Raw genomic sequence first — 17,575 nt, forward strand, 5'->3', positions numbered from 1 at the left:
AATGACTTAAAGAGCAATACACTCCATACACTATAGCTATTGATCTGAGATTGAGAGAAATTAATGTGAAATTCTGAAAATATAATTCCTAAAGTTACCCCTAACTTGCAAATTTTTCAGGGAGAAGAGTATTCACCAAGACATTAGGTTCTTCAGAGAAGACAGTGGCATCTGTTTATTTAAAAAAAAAAATAAAGAGAAGTTGTCATATAAATGGGAAACTAAACACAGATTTTTTAATAGACATGTTAATGAATGTTTCACAGCCCTCACTGGTGATATACTACTCAAACTGGATGTGAAAGATTCTTTGAATTTTCCCAACCTTGGGAATTTTGTTTGTATTTAAGATGGTAAGGAAATGCTTTAGGTGCCCAGATTGCAAGCTTAAATGGGATTGTTTTTGAAGCTGGTTGAGTAAGGAAGAAAAATAACTGAGTTATTTACAAATTTAAGGCACCACTGAAAGAACAATAGTGTTATGCTCTCCTTTTGAGTAGATTTTTGACTATGATTTTTCCATTTCAAGTGTGTAAAATTTTATAAGATTCCAGTTTTCTCTTTCTCTGTGTAATTGATGCTTGGCAGAGGATGGAAAGAAATACACCGATATCATTGTGGAATTGCGATGCTAAATATGTGCAATCTCACATGTTACCAAAAATAGTAGGGCACATTTTCATCATATCTCACGCAAGGATCTTGTGCCCTGGTTTTCTTGTCATGCTCTTGGCCTTTGTTTCGACCACTCTCTTCTTTGGTTCATTTGGGTCCATTTCTTTCCAGCAAATGGAGGAGACTGTAGTTGTCATGCCAGGGATAAAGGCTGCAGAGCAATGTAGTGGCTTCACACATTAAATTGCCTGGGGAAATGAAGAATTAGTGAAGAGGGAGGCAATCACCAGCATCCAATCGAAGTCCTTCCCATTATACTAAGCATTGTCCAAAACTTTGATTGATACTACTTGTTGTTGCCCTTATGCCTCTTTTATGCTGATTGTGAAACATTTAAAGCTGACACTAGAGACAAAATAAATTTTGTATTAATTATTTTTGGGAATGATTGGACTTTTAAATTTCAGTTATTAGTAGTTGAAAAAGAGATTCCTGCTGATGTTCTCATTACTTATTTCTTCTCAGATCATGCATCATGCAAATTCCACTGCAACTGGAAGTATAGTTGTCTATTCATCTGTACAAGTGCTGTTCTAAATGCATTGCTTGTCTAAGAGATGCTTAAATAATCTAGAATTCAATATTTCTCATGCCTGCTCTTACAGGAAATCTCAATTGGACTGCTATTCTATTCAGCCACCTGCATTTCAAGTTTACATAAAGAAGGATTTTCACAGGGTGTAGTGAGCTATATTCTGTGTATGCTTAAGATTTTTATTACAATAAAAAATTGCTCTGAAACCATGAAGGAAAGAATAGATATACGTTTCTAGTGCCTCCTAAAGCTCTTGTTGCCAAGCAGGTTGGTGACCCTGTGGCCTTGGGGGAAAAAAAAAAAAAAAACCTTGTTCTTACTGATAGTTAAAATAAATAACATTTTAATACTATTTTTAAAGTTTTGTTTTCTTTTAAAAAGTTATTTCTTATTAATCTGATAATATATTTAATACATAACATATAGATTTTTAATTTTGTATTCATCCTCCTTTTGATGACATTCTTTTGTTTATTTTTTACTTTTTTTGTATCATTTTCCTCCCATAAGATAATTCTAAGATTAACCAAGTAGAGTGCTAGACAATTTTCAGAGGACTGAGCAATTGAACTATAAATCTTTTTTTGTTTCTAAAACTTCGAGTTTGTTCAGCAAGTATGCATTACTTGGATATAAATATTAGCAGTCGTGGGAAACAAGCAGTTCTTTGAAGTTTGATAAAAATAAATAAATTCTGGCATGATTTTTTTTACATAATTTTAACTAATTCCTCTGAAATTATTGATTTGTCATGACATTGAGATTGAGAAATAAGAAATAGGAATCATAACTCAATTCTGTTGAAAAAAGTAGCTCTTGCAAAGGATCACAAAGTGTCTTCAAATTGTGAAGAACAGGAGAGTAAAGCAGACAATCGTTTGAATTTTCCAACTTTCAACTTTCTAGGAATGAGTAAAGGATTTTTTCTCTGTCAAGAGTCAGATGACAGATTTTTCCTGTATGAGGATAGTAGTTTTTAAATGTATGCAGCATCTTCTGTTAGTCATTAAATGTTCTTGTTGTGGGATAACAAAGTTTATTTTAAGATATTTATTTATCATTATCTGGTAGACAACATATGCCAGAAGGGAAGAAAATATAAGTTAGCAACATGTTTCTACAGCATAAGAGCAATAAACATAAAACATTATAAAGTAAAGTTATTACTAGTTGAATGCTTATTATTCTTACTACTCTTATTACTAAACTCATACAAACATTGACATTTTAAGCAGCAGTATGTTAATTCAGTTAGAATATTTCATATTGTGAATATTTCATAGAATATTTCACAATATTTCATATAGAAAATGCCCAGGTAATGCTGCAGACACATGTGTAAAATCCAGTTAATTCTCTGGGATGGTGGAAGGATTTGGAATGTGACAACTGTTGTTTGGTATCTTATGAGCTTCACAGGAATGAAGCTTTGTGAGTGTTTGAGGCAGAAAGGAACAGCACCTTTACAAAAGCATGGAGAGATTCCCACATAGAATAGACCCAAAATGGAGATGGAGCAGGATGGAATTAGGGTTATTGGGATACTCAATAGCTTAGCGGTGAGAAATGTTTCATTATGGCATTGGAGATTTTTATGTATGGTTTTGAAGTCATACTAAAAATAAACAACAGAACATAACTTTAAATTAGATGAAAATATAATTTTTAATCTCTAGTATTCTTGCTTGCACCTTAAAACATAGCTTAATATATACTTGTTACTGAGAACCAATTTTATCAAAAAACACAATTACATTGCTTCAGTCTATCTATTAGAAGGACATCATAAGTTAATGTTACACTGGTTATGAAATATTGTCTAACTTTCCGTTTGGATTATATATGTAGGGTGGGTACCTTTACCCTTAACCTTTACTTTTACCATAAATTGCTATTAAAGCCAGTCACACAGTCTTCAAAGTCATGTCCCTTTCATAGCTTAAAAAAAAAAAATATATATATATATATAAATATATAAAACACCAATTGTTCTTCATGGTGTGTGTCTAATAATTTTTATATCATGGTTGTAACTGATGGAAGATAATCTAAAGCATAAACGGTAGCATCTTTCAAAGACAGTAATTTTTAAAACTAGGGAATATTTTTCCTCTCCCATCTGCAAACTTCCCTTCCTCATGCTGAAACCAATTCATTAGCTCAGTGCAAATGGAACAATATTTCTGGTAAGAAGAATTAAATGGAAACAACTCACCCTTCGCTAAGGTAGTGATCATGGTGACTCATTAAAGGAAGAAGTCCAAAAGTTTTTGGGATCACCACAACTGCTACCAGTCTGGTGGAAGAAATCTGCCTTTCAGCTTGTGTAGGACAAGATTTGCTCAAGTGCTTTCTCGGCTTTAAAAGATTTTCCTTTGTGTATAATGTGGATGATTTAGAAGAAGCTGTGTCAGCACTGATTTATACATTGACAGCTAAGGATAATAAGATATGGGCAAACATACAGCTCACCCTTTTACAGATTAACCTGCAGACTGCATTAGGCAAATTTGATGGCATTAAAAGATTTTTCCAATTTGTCTGGAAACAATTTCTCTTTTGTATTGTGTCAAGGGTAACATTTCATGCCATTGGAGTAATTTAAATAGCTTTGATAAATTGTTTGAGAGGTTATACTGTGTATATATTTTACCATTTTAAAATAAAAAGGCTATTAGCTTAATTGTTAAATGAAATTCATTACTAAAAATTGAAGAAGCCTTAAAAAGTAGACCTACATATTCCAATACTGCAGCACTGGTGTTGTAACATTGCACCAAAATGATTAAAGATCATATTCAGCAACTGATAGTTTGCATTTAGCTTTCAGTACACAGAAACACAGGCACTGTTACAATTATGACAATATTTTATTCCCTTGTAGTAGTAATTCAGATGAAACTAGAAGAACTTTATGGAAGTTGGTACATTACATTCAGCAGTGGGTCTGATGTTTTATTAATAAAGTAAAATATTATCATAGATTCAGAAAATACACAGAAACTGCTTTAGTAGAAGTGTCATTAGCCCTGCTAGCTAATATATAATTGAAGACAGAAGGGCAGAGTTCATTTGTATTTTGTTCATTTTCTTGCTATTGTTCACACACATTTACTCATATATATTATTTGACACTGACAAGTTACCAGCTTGAAGAAGTTTTTAAAGTAAGGTTTTTTATCATCTTTGCTTTGCAAGTCATGCCCTGAAATGCATGAGGCAGTATTTATAGGGAAAGCTTTTATCAGTAGAGAAAGATTTGATATCTGCATGGTTGTTAATTTAAAAAGACATTTTTAATTGGGCTATATGTGCTGTATCAATGTTTTGAATTGAAAAGGTAATAATCTTCAGAGAAACGGATCTAAATTTTTCATAACTTCATACTTAAGGATTAATAATGTATGGGATGGATTGCTGAGTTTTGTGTCTAGAATTCGAGTACTCCATTACAACATGCTATCTGCATATAATTGCAGACAGCACGAAGTCTGTAGAAAGCCAGATACTGAAGGTTACAGCAGAAACACTACTTTCATTTGAAGCAGAACTACAGGAGATAAGTAAGCAGGTCTGTAAATGCCTCGGACACTGTTATTTCCACATGTAGACATATTCCAGGAGGTAATTACTGTAAATCCCCTGCAAACCCGGGGGTAACACCTCCCACCTGCTCCAGGCATGCACACACGCAGGGAGACCCCTAAAACTGGTGTCTGTCCCTGGTCCCTGCTGCGGCGCCTGGAATTAACATGCAGCTGGGCTGCTCTGATAAATGGATTCTGTTAGGTCACCGAGGGGATGCGTGTGACATTAAGTGATTTACCGTCCTTTACCTTAATGAAATTGTTTCAGCGAGATGACGCTGAGAGCTTTTAATGGATAGCTTTTCTTGATATAATGAAATTGCATTCCTTTGGCATTTAATATAAGGTGCAGTTATTATTTACTGGAGCTTTCCCAGCGCTGCTGTTGTGCGCAGGCAGTTGAGAACAAAAAGGGATTTCGGTGGCAGAGTGCAGGCCAGCGCCGGGCGTGCGGCAGCGATGGCCAGAGCCTTTCCGCTCGCGTGTTCGGCCTCTGCCACCCCTCCGGGAGCCTTCCCTTCCACCTCGCCTTGCCAGCACGCCTCTCCCTTACAAATGCCTCCCTAATCTGTTTAACAGGCAACTGGATTACAACCAGATCAGCTGCATTGAAGATGGGGCGTTCAGGGCTCTGCGTGACCTGGAAGTGCTGTGAGTATTCCTCGTATCTCTTGCTTGTGGTGAGAGCTCAGTATCTGGGGAGTGCTAATGTAGCAGCTTATCTGCAAGCTGCAGCCTGGTGTCAGGATGCTCTAGTGAAAAGATGTCTTAAAATAATCCACTGTGATGTGCTATAAAATGGTAAGAAGATATGGAGAGGCATGGATGCTCCTTTACTCTCCAAGACAGCCATTAAACATAATAATAATAATAAAAAAGCCATTGACAGAAACTGTAAGAGAAGAATATATTTCATTTTAAAAAGGGGGAGGGCAGCAGTATTAATGAACCCAATTAATTTTGTACATTATCCATTACTGTTGATGTACTGAACATTTCAGAATTGCTTTTGTTGTATACTCATCATGAATTTGATCTTTTGATCACTGAGACTCGGTGTAAGGAACAATATGCTATATCTCTTTGACAATCTGGATGTTTTCAAAGGGGCACTTTCTAGCAAATATTACTGCTATATGTTAAGGTGTTTAGCATGTCCATGTCAGTAGCTTCTTTTAAAACATTTTATGTTTTATGTGCGTAAATACATTTGTATGTCAAGGAAAATATCTCTTTTTTGTTATTTTTACAACACTTCTTTGTATACTTTTTTTTTTTTCACTTTCTTCAAGTAGCTATCAGGGAGGTAAAAGGTTACAAAATTATCATCTGAGAATAGTTACTGTAATGAGCAAAGTGCCTTAGTTCTCAAAGAATCTGAGGCACAGGACACATTCCTGAAATGTTTGCTCTGTCAGTCAAAATGACACATTTTATTTGGATTTTCTTCATTAAGAAAAATGAAAGAATTTGTGTATCAGTGAATTACTTCATGTTAATTTGAATCACAGCTGATAAATCACAACTTGAGGATGGTGAGGAAATGGGTTTTGTTGTGTTTGGGTTATTTGGGTTTTTTTAAAATATTCTGAAGAACAGAAGCTTCTCTGGCAATAGTGTCTGCATGTCTAAGAAACCAAAGAGTATGTGAGTAGCTGGTGGTAAAAGTTTTTTATTACTAAACACTAGTTGGTTTTACTTATGGGTGAATGAAACTGGCAGCCAAATTTGATTTTTTTTTTTTTGTAGTCATAGTAGCCTATTAACTCTGGTATAAAGCCATGTAAAATATAGTGTAGGTTCAATACCACATCTAATTGTTAAGTTGATGATTAGTTGTCTGTCAGTAAATGTGATGTTCTCTGATATTTTTATGTTTGGAACTCTTATATGTGGCAGAATATTTTTTCCATGATGGCTTAATCTGCTTACTATGGTTTGGTTTTGGTGTTTTGTTTTTTGGGTTTTTTTGTTGCTAATATGTGCCTTTCTTTACAAGTGCAAGGGTTAAATGTTTATTAAAAATAAATAAATACAGTGTTTTGTGCATTTTTTAATGCTTGCAATTTTAGTGTTCTTGAAAGATCATTCTTGTAGTTGAGGTCAGGGGTGCAATTTTTACACTGATTTCAATGAGTGGAAAAAGAGGAAAGAAACTTCTAAAATAACAGTCTGCTGAAAAGTAGGTAGTTGGAATTTTTGTGAATGAATATACGTAATCTATTGGCATTGTTCAAATGACTGAGTGTTTGCTGTCTTGAATTATGTTATGTGATAAAAATTTTGTAAAGATTTCTGGCATTTTAAGAAATTGAGATAGATTCTTCAAACACTACTGAAGGTTTTGTATTTAATTAAGCTGCCTTTACAATATGGCTTAAAGAATGAAAGCTGTGTAGATCAGACCATACTGTATATGCACTGAGTAGCAAATAAGACTATTCATATTGTTTTCATTTGGAGTCAATTGTTTTAACTGAGCAGAGAAAGTGGATATTACTTCAAACTTCAGTTTGAGGTAAAGCTTTTAAATAGATTGCAATCCTGTTTAGTAACAGTTTGAAATGCTTGCCAAAGTAATAAATCTTATAATTTGGTTAAATAATAGTATAATTTTAGAGTCTGTTAGTGTTAAAGATACAAAATAGCCTGAATATTCCTTCCCATGACTTTCTGTGTTAGTTTTCCTTTGTCTTTTTATTTTTTTAAGGAAAATCTGCTGTATTTGGGAAACAGACTGTGGGGAAAATATAACACTGACATGTCTACAAAATGGAAACAAGTCAATCACAGTCTTTACTATAGTATATAACATTTAGGTAAAAGTATTGAACCAACTTTTTAAAGTACATCTCTGTAATGAAATTAAGCATTTTTATCATTACAGAGGAATAGCTATAACAATAATTTAATTCCATATATATCCCTTACATCTATTCCTATATTTAGATTTCTTTACCCTGAAAAAATCAATAGCTTATATATATAAAATAACTATAAGTTATTTTATATATATAAAATAACTATAACTAGTTATAATATATATAACTATATATAAATAACTATATATATAACATATATATAACTATATATGAAACAGCCGAAATTGGAAATTAAAACATTTGTAGATTTTTCTTCTCTTAACAGCTATGGAAATACTGGCTGATTTCCCTTCATTGAAAAAATATTATTTTAAAGTTTTGTAAGAAGTTATGCAGGAAGAACTGTGGGAAACATCATTTACCATGTGGACATTGTAAGAAAACTCTGCCACAATTTACTGACATTTATTCATTAAGACACCTTTATGGATGTACCCAGTACATTGGCCATTTTTTGTTGGTTTATTTTTGTTATGTTTTGAAAAGGGGCACAGTTCCTCTATTTACTTTTTTGGGTTATTTTTTTTTTCTATTATTCTTCTTTCTGTTTATGTATCTTAAAGAACACACAGGGGAGATCCCTTATGCACAGCAAAAGAAAGATTTAGTACATGGAATGAGTAAGCACACAAAGGTAAAATGCTGCACGTTGCACCAGTAATTAATTGCTTGGTTAATGTGGAGATATATAGCCTGATCCTGGTCAGGGTGCTGTGATTTTATCTTTCTGTGTTTCAAGATCAGACAGTATAAATAATTTGTTCAAAATAGGAACAAATTATAGTTTTTGGTTAAAAAAAAAGGAAAAAGGAAAATAACTTTCTTTTTCAAAAGGGAGAAAAGCTTTTTTTCAATGGGAGTTATTATCTATTACTGTTCTAGTTACGTAGAGCTCATTATCCATTCTGCTCAGATGAGTAATCTCTAAGTCAAATCTGTAAATTCTATTGCTTGCTTCCTTTTTTTGGAGTAAAGCTTGTTTGCATTTTATTTGCAGCCTAAAGACAATATTTAACTGTAAGTTAATTCATAAAGTTTTGAATCTTTAAAAACTATGTGTAATGAGTATAACGGCCTCTGTAGCCAAGAATTGGCTTAGATTTTTTCCTGGTTGCTATCTCAATTTCCCAACACTTTGTCTAAAATATAATTTGCTGAAGTGTTACATTTCCTGACACCTATCATTTTGGAAACTCCCCTATTGTTCATGCAGCTCTGGATCATCTATAGCAACTCATTCCCTATAACAGCCAAGCACAGCCCAAAGTAAATATTTTCTAAAATGATTGGGAAAAACTATTCAGATTTTGTATCATCCATCAAAATTCAGACTCTCAGAAGCTAGAAAGAGAAATCAGTATCCTAGAACCAAGACATTTTCTCCAAGGACTCTCTTTTTTACCTCACAATGTCAAGTTTGGCTTGAATGCCAGAGATTTTATCAATTTTGGTGGAAGTTCCTTTTGAGTGAATTCTAGGCTACTGTGACCTCTTACTTAGGATTTATAATGGTAAAACCATGGTATTTTGTTGAGGATTCAACAGAGAGGAAAAATATAACTAAAAGCAGGGAGTTTTTCCTTGATACACATCCCTACACCATGACTTTCATTATGTGTGCTTTTTTTAAAATGTGACAAAACTCTTAAGATGTTAATTTGCTTCTTCTTGGCTTTGCAGCACTCTCAACAATAACAACATCACTCGACTATCCGTGGCAAGTTTCAACCACATGCCCAAACTCAGAACATTGTGAGTAGTCCCACTGAAACTGGATGCCATTTTTATCATTTTTGTTTTTACTCCTATTAAGTTTTTTCAGGGATCTATCAATACACATAGAGGCAAAGCAAGCATAAGCTCAAATAAAAAATATTGGTGTCTCATGAGATTGTCGAGTGTAAATTCTGTGTGTGTGTCTGAGGAAGCTCATTCTGAAAGGTAAATCTGACAAGTGACCCCAAAACTGCACGTGGGGCTCGGAAGATAAAGAAGTTGTATCCTTTTAAATGAGCTTTTTTAGGATATGAAATGAATAAGTATTTAAATCAGTTTCATGGTCTCTTCCCAAATGGGATTTCCATGGTGCTGTATGCAGTGACAGAAAAGCTTCACCTTCTCACCAAAAATAGATGAGGGCAGGGGGAATTCTTCTTACATGTTACAGCTATATAAAGAAGTAAATTGATGTTTTTTGAAAGTCAAAAATTTGTTTTACTTTGAGCTTTTGAATGGGTCACATTTCATTTTGGAGCATTGGAGATTCTTTGATTGACTGTCAGATGTGATAAATGGGAAATCTTTATGCTTTTATTACTGTACTGCTAGCAGACCTAATTAAACTAAACTGGCTTGCCAACATTCTTTGTAACATAAAATTATAGCATCATCCGGTAGTGCTATTATAATTAAAGTTGTGTCAGCATTTACAATAAGGTCCCCATTTTTAGAGGTTATGACTTTGTCAGAGGAGCACTTCAGGTTTCTAAAACAAAGCACAGTGAAAAGACTGTCTGTGTATGCAAGTCATATGGGCTGGAATTATGTTTTGGTATTTTTATACTGACCACAAATAAATCTAGATTGTGTTGACTGGCAAAACCAGGTTTGGTCCAGAGACTCACTTTTAAACAGATTTTCCAGTGAAGTGGGAATTAAGAATGAATGGGATGTTTCTATCACAGCTCAAAATTAGCTGTTACTGTTAAAGAATTACTTTTACAAAAAAGCCAGTCTAGTTTCTTTTACCCATGTTGAGTTGCACAACTGATCTGAAATCAGTAGGACTATTCACCAGGTTAACGTGTGGCTAGTAACTGAAGAACTTCACACAGGTGAGTAGTTCTGTTGATTTCATAACAGAATTGCAACTATTCTTGCTTGGACAAATACAAGAGTACTTAAATAGTGCTGACCATGGGCTTTTGGTGACCTCAGGAAGAGTTTGATAATAGAATTTCATTCTGTTCTTTCATGCCCAAGTCTTAAAAATGTGCAATCTGTACTTTTTTTGAACTTTCAAATAGGGCTTCTGTTTTGAACCATAAAATGGAATTAATAAAATTAATAATATTTACATTTTCTTTGGTAAGGATATTTCATTTTCTGAAAATATATTTTAGAAACAAAATAAAATGGATGGATTATAGCTGTGACATCCCATTTGCAGTCAGAATATGCTTGTATAACTGTACTGATTTCAGTGGCATTACTTCTGATTTGGTATGGCCTTCATGCCTCCAGCTGGGCACAGATTGTGGTGAATGAGTGTACTGTATTGTGAACTGTATTTGCAAAGCACCCACCCAAGAATTAGTACTGGAAAATATATTGCCTTTAATTTCTAGTCATTTATGGGGCGAAAAGGTGTTGGTTAATATTTTAGTTTATGTTGATTACACATTTCATGTTGCTTTGCAGATTTATTTTCTAATGGATTAGTTAGACTCTTTGTCTGCATTCTGAATTTCCTGCACTTCCTTTCCAGTTATTTAGTTAGGACTGAGCACCTCAGCTAAAAAGGACCAAAATGGCATGTCCCCATTATGGATGATTCTGAGTAACGATTTGATTTATAGCTGTGGACATCCTTTGCGGTAGTTTAAGAAAATGTAAGAGCCAGAGAAGAGTAATTTACCTAATTTAGTGAATACATTTCTCTGATATTTTATCAATGGCAAAGTGCTTTTTGCCACTTGGCAAGGAGCCATGGTCTTGTGTCAGACCACACCAGCAAAGAGACAACTTTCTTAATTCCATCACTTGCTTCCATTTGGTCTTTTAATTAATTTCAAGGATTGCTTAAAGTGTAGATCCCTAGCAGCCAAAAGCAGCTAATCCCATTTTCTGCTATTAAACAACTAGAGAGGAAATCAGAAAAGAGATGTGAAAGAAGGTGCTTTATATTGAGTTATTACTCTATCTTGTTCAGCAGAAAATGAGTATGACCTCCTAAAGGGATCTTTCAGGCTGTTTCTATAGAGACTAATAATGGCCAGACTTACAGATACATCTAATTGGAAACAAAATCTTTTATTAACCCTTTTTTTCTGACATTATAGTATTACCACTCTAGGGCAATGTTCTTGAGATATTTTTGTCTTACTCACTATTTATGGAGATCTGGACTAAAAAGTCCTATGTCACCTTTCAAGCTTTTCTATATTTACTTTTTTCTTTTAGACAAGGAAGAGGAAACTACAGAAAAGTTAAATTGTTAGGAAGCCTTTTTTCTTCCAGTTAATTAGACCGCAAATAAAAAAAGTAATTTTGCTGCTTGTATAGTTTTATTTTACAACTTGTAACTCCAAGACTTTCAATGAAATATGCAAAAAGTTAATTAATAACAATTAATAAACGGGCACAGTAGCTTGCTGAAGGGAGGGCTGGGCAAGCTGGCGGCTTTCCTGCGTGTTCTTGCTAACGGGAGGGTGTTGCCGTGTCTGGTTCCGTGCAGCCGCCTCCACTCCAACAACCTGTTCTGCGACTGCCACCTGGCCTGGCTGTCGGACTGGCTGCGGCAGCGGCCGCGCGTGGGGCTCTACACGCAGTGCATGGGCCCGTCCCACCTCCGCGGGCACAACGTGGCCGAGGTGCAGAAGCGCGAGTTTGTCTGCAGCGGTAAGAGAAACGGGCCGGGGCGGCCGGCCCTGCCTCCAGCCACGCCTGCTCACACACCCCCCAGGGCTGCAGGCTGCCTTCTGCATAATCCCAGCCTGAATGCTTATTAAGAGCAGCCTAATTGTTTTTATTGGTGCTTGTGGGGGTGCTCGCGTCCTTGCGAATTTTGTGTAAATATTGCATTTACATAGATTTTATAGCCTTCTAAAAGTATAATTGCGGGGGAGAGATAGCAGAAATTAAATAAAAGGTGTATTAATTGAGAACATAAACCTAATTGAGAACATAAACCATAAACCTGTAAGTAATAAGGATTTAAAAAAAAAAACCTTACAGGTATATACTTGATATTTTCTGACTTTTAAATATTACTCTGTATCCCTAAGTAACTTTCTGAATTTTATTGTTGTGCTTTAATGCATAAGGTTATTTTTTATATGAAATAATGAAATGACTAACAGTTCATTACTAATCACATTTTCTCTATTCAATTTTTTTCCTTTATTTTTATCTTCTAGATGAGGAAGAAGGCAAGTTTATCTTTCTTATTTAAATATTTTTACACTCAGATTGAAAATTTTCTGTAAATTTTGTCTACTGTTTCAAGTTTTGCCAAGAGCATTAAAAACCAGCTGCAATATTGCTGTCTTTTCAGTGGTTTATCAGGGTTTCTCCTACTGTTTGATTTTACTGCAAGTCCCCAGAAGCCTTTTGCCCAATATGCCAAAATTTTCACAGATCTATATTTCTAAAAGAGTTTTATGGAAGGCATCATGTTCTGTCGCTATTAAATAGCCTCTGACATCGAAGCATGAGGCACTGCCATCTTTGCACGGCAAATGCTAACAGTATTCTTGTCACTAATTCTGCCTTTAAGTACATTTAAAAAGGCTCCTAACAAGATCATTTCATAATATGTCTTACATATAAATGTTATGGCTGCAGAGCCTGGATGTCAAGAACAGTTTTATAACTTGATCATTATAATGCATATAATATATATAATGTATAATTATATATTTATATATAATTAATAGTTATAATAAAAATTCCCCTTGTTAATCAGATATTAACAAGGGGAATAGCCATGTTTTCTCTCTGAATCACTGTATTTTTGTTTAATAAAGGTAGGTTAAACATTTCCTTCCTGGTAGTATAAAAAGAATAGTGTGTATTATTAGATTTGATTATTGTTTATACTTTTGTAACACAGACATAAATCTGAAGTCAAATTATTATATTGTAAAATTCTGTCTCAGAGAATCATAGAATGCTTGGCTTGGAAGAGATCTTAAAGATCATCTTCCAATTCCCCTGCCATGGTTAGGGACACCTTCCACCAGACTAGATTGCGCAAAGACCTGTCCAATCTGGCCTCAATATTTTTTCAGCAATTCAGAACTTGGACACTTGTTATATGAAGTTTCAAGTGGGAACAGCACTGCCTGCAACTTACATTATCAGTGTACCCTTCTTATATTAATATATGGGATATGATATTGTGAGATAGATCTTAAGTTAATTTGTGGTTTCATAGTCAAGAAGTTGTTTCTTTTTTTCCTTGAGAATAGTAAAGCAGTCTCTAGCATTTTATAAATTAATGGGAAAAAAAAGGGTATCATGGCTTTCTCATCTATTTATGTCTTTCTGTATCATTATGAAACAACTGTTCTGTATCATTTGATTGACAGAAGAATGAGTGCATTAATGTATTTTAAAATGTACAGTCTATCTATTTGCAGGGAAATATAAGGATTTAAATTTTATAAGCATACTTAAATATAAAATGACTGAGTTTAAATGCAATTAAAAGTTTTGGCTTTAAAATACAGCACTAAGAAATCAGTATACTAGCCACGTGAGTTAGTAAGAGTGGCAGATTGTGGGAGGAAGTCTGCTGAGCTAAAACAGAGTGAGAGATATGAAGTCAAAATTTTTACTTATTTTTGTGTGAGTGAATGAAAATGTCATTTAATGAATGAAAACTTCAAAATTGTCTATAAGTAATACATAACTGAAGGACCATATTCAAATAAATATTTGCAGAACAGAACAAAACTGGCAGGTCGCATTCAGTGCTCATAGCAAAGTTTGTGCATTTCTCTTGACATGCATTTTTTAATACTATACAACATTCTGAAAACTAAATAAATCAGTAATTAGTTTTCAATAGCATACAATAAATAAAATATATCTGAAAAACGGATCACAGTCTTCTTAAACGAGATGATTTTGAATGGCTGTTGCTAAAGAAGTTGAAAAATTATGTAGTTCTGTCACAATAGTTGAGCTGTTGTCTTTCACCTCTCTGGGTTGAATCGACATGTTAGTATTAAATGTGTGTTCAAATAAATGCAGTTTGAAAGTACTGGTAGGCTACAATGTTTATTTTAGAAATTCTGCCTTAAATTTTTCAAGAAAGTGTAAAATGTGCTTTCCTTTGCAGGTCACCAGTCCTTCATGGCTCCATCATGCAGTGTCTTGCACTGCCCCACTGCATGCACCTGTAGCAATAACATCGTGGACTGTCGTGGGAAAGGCCTCACTGAGATCCCAACAAACCTTCCAGAAACCATCACTGAAATGTGTGTAATCTGACTTCTTTTCTATTAACTTACAGAAAACATTTTTTTCCTATGTATTAGTTTTTGTTATTTGTATATATTAATGCATTGTATAGGGTAGGAATTTTGATATATACTTCAGCCTCAGACATAAAAATAAATATGCAGTTGTATGAAAGCATTTAAGACCTTTATGCTATCTTATGAGATGTTTTTGTATGTGCTACTCATATTTCATGAGTAAACTGCATTCTGAATTGGTTTTAAAGGGTTTGGGAATCCTTGCTCTTCGACGAGTGAATGGTGTTTCACTGCAGACTCTAAAGCCTGCTGCCTTCAGGGTCACTTTCTGTGCTGGTTTTGGCTGAGATAGGATCAGTTTTCTTCTTAGTAGCTGGTATGAGGCCATGTTTAGCATTTGAAAATAGTTTTGATAAAACAGATCTTTTCAGTAGTGCTGAGCAGTGCTTACACAGAACCAAGGCCTTTTCTGCTCCTCACCCAACTCCACCAGAGGAGGCTGGAAAGCATGATGATTCGGGAGGGGACCCAGCTGACCCCAGCTGAGCCAAGGGATATTCTGTACCATGTGGCATCATGCTCAGCATATAGGCTGGGGGAAGAGCAAGAATGGTGAGAGGTTCAGAGTGATGGTGTTTGTCTTCCCAAGTCACTGTTACATGAGACAGAGCCCTGCTCTCCTGGAGATGGCTGAACACTTGCCTCTCCTTGGGAAAAGGTTAATGAATCCTGTGCTTTGCTTTGCTTTTTACTTTACTGTTTTAACTTTTGCTTTTCCTGTTAAACTGTCTTTGCCCATGAGTTTTTGCAGTTTTAACCTGCTGATTCTCTCCCCCATCCTCTTGTGGCAGGGGTGAGGGGGCAGCTTTGTGAGGCTTAGTCACCAGCTGGGGTAAAACTGTGCCAGTCACCTTCAGTCACTTTATTCATCAGATTTCCTACTAGAGAGGAGTAGTATCTTTGCAAAAAAGATCAGCAATCCACACCACCAATGATAAGTGTTCTGCTAAAGCAGTATCCTCAGAGAGTAATCTGAGAAGGCAGGAGTAAAATGCAGTCATTGTGTTAATACCCTGCCTTTGTAAGGAAGAGCATGAGCACTGTCCCATGGCATGCCCTATACGAAAAGTACTGCCATATCCAGGGCAAAGTCACAGCAAAGGTGCTGAAGGGCCCACAGTCTCCAAAAGCAACATGGCTGAGAGGTGGTGGGAGCACAGCAGGTAAGTTACTGCTGCATTGTCACCTGTGCAGATGAGCAGCAAAAGCAAAAGGTGAGCTTGCTGACATCGGGGCGGGGCACAGCAACATGAACACCTTTTCTGGGATCGGCAGGGGCAGCATTATGGAAGGGAAGCTGGGAGTTCCCTTCAGGGAAGTGGTGGGAAAGTAGCTGTGGTGACAACCTGGTAAATGAGGTCTGACTAGAAGTAAATGAGTTGGACAAAATATTCAGAATAAAAAGCTTTTGAGAATTTTGATGATACAAGATGAATGTTTAAGACAAGGGCTCCATAATGAAATTTTAATTGGTTTGTTGATACCTGACCTGTGGTTTTGAACATTACAGGGTTGGAACTACTTTGGTTTCTTCTTAGGATGTGAATAATAGCCACATCTGTCAGTTCATTATTACTGTTTTTAATACTGGCCTGGCTGACCCTACATGATCCAATACAGTCATTCAGCTGTATAATATAAACACTTCTACCTTTCACGACTCTCAGAAAAAACCCTCTGCTTGCAAATAGAGTTACTCTTTCATAAAATCCATTCACAGTGGTCAGGAAGGCTACACAGAAATGGTTTTTTGGTGTTTTTTTAAATTTAATGAGCTGTATACAATGTTTTGACTTGCATAAGTGCATCTGGGAGGGAGGGAGGGAGGGAGGGAGGGAGGGAGGAAGGAAGGAAGGAAGGAAGGAAGGAAGGAAGGAAGGAAGGAAGGAAGGAAGGAAGGAAGGAAGGAAGGAAGGAGCGGAAGGAAGGAGAGAAATCCTCTGAAATTGAGGGATAAACTGAGTGGAAGAATTAAAGGATCATGTATTTGCTGAGAATCATGGGATTGTTTCTGCTTCCTATCAGTGTGTTGAATAGGAGTTAAAGTTTCGACAAATACATTTTGCTGGTTATATGGAGAAAGCTTTATGCTATACTTATTGCTTTAGTGGGAAGAAAACAATTAGTGATGGCTGTCTTATGATTCTCATGGATGGGAGGTGTATTTAGCTTTATAGCATAAAAAAGAAAGAGAGAGAGAAAAGGTTGGAAAACAAGTGGTTTTTGGAGTGAAAAAGGTTTTACCAATAAAGAGGTGATGGAAGTCTGAGACTGCATGAAACCAGCACTCCACCCTGGCCAATGGCCCACATCAGTTGTCCCTAAATATATTTTAGGAAACAGAAATGTAAAACTTCAAAAATAAAAGACCAGTAGCACAAATAATTTTGTTTGCTCCCAATATGTATTGGGGTTGCTCTGACACTTGAAAATTTGCCAAACTTTTGGGGGGAAAAGGGGTTTTCTTTTAAGTATCCAATCTGCTTTAAATCCTACTATGTTTACACCTTCATGTTAAGAGAATAAATTTGGTGGAGGGAGTTGTGCTCAAACTCTTCCACTTTAAAATACAGGTTTTTTTTAAGTTTCATAATGTTTCTTTGTCTTTGTAGAGAAAAGGAAAATACAGTC

The 17,575-nt window shown here is 35.3% G+C and overlaps 1 protein-coding gene across 16 annotated transcripts in view; it reads left to right on the forward strand.

Annotated features, from left to right (window-relative positions):
- SLIT2 (slit guidance ligand 2) overlaps positions 1-17,575 on the forward strand; it is a 256,993-nt gene that overhangs the window by 154,011 nt on the left and 85,407 nt on the right. For 11 of the 16 annotated variants that reach the window (XM_026792129.2, XM_026792130.2, XM_026792131.2 and 8 more), the window contains exons 6-10: positions 5,377-5,448; positions 9,360-9,431; positions 12,136-12,299; positions 12,818-12,829; positions 14,746-14,884. In XM_026792129.2, coding sequence (XP_026647930.2) covers positions 5,377-5,448; positions 9,360-9,431; positions 12,136-12,299; positions 12,818-12,829; positions 14,746-14,884 — 459 coding nt within the window. The remainder of the gene's footprint in view (positions 1-5,376; positions 5,449-9,359; positions 9,432-12,135; positions 12,300-12,817; positions 12,830-14,745; positions 14,885-17,575) is intronic. The other 5 variants (XM_026792124.2, XM_014265589.3, XM_005484993.4 and 2 more) reach the window with 1 other exon arrangement.

This window comes from Zonotrichia albicollis, chromosome 5 (genome assembly GCF_047830755.1).
Source record: "Zonotrichia albicollis isolate bZonAlb1 chromosome 5, bZonAlb1.hap1, whole genome shotgun sequence".
In the NCBI taxonomy this organism is placed as follows: Eukaryota; Metazoa; Chordata; class Aves; order Passeriformes; family Passerellidae; genus Zonotrichia; species Zonotrichia albicollis.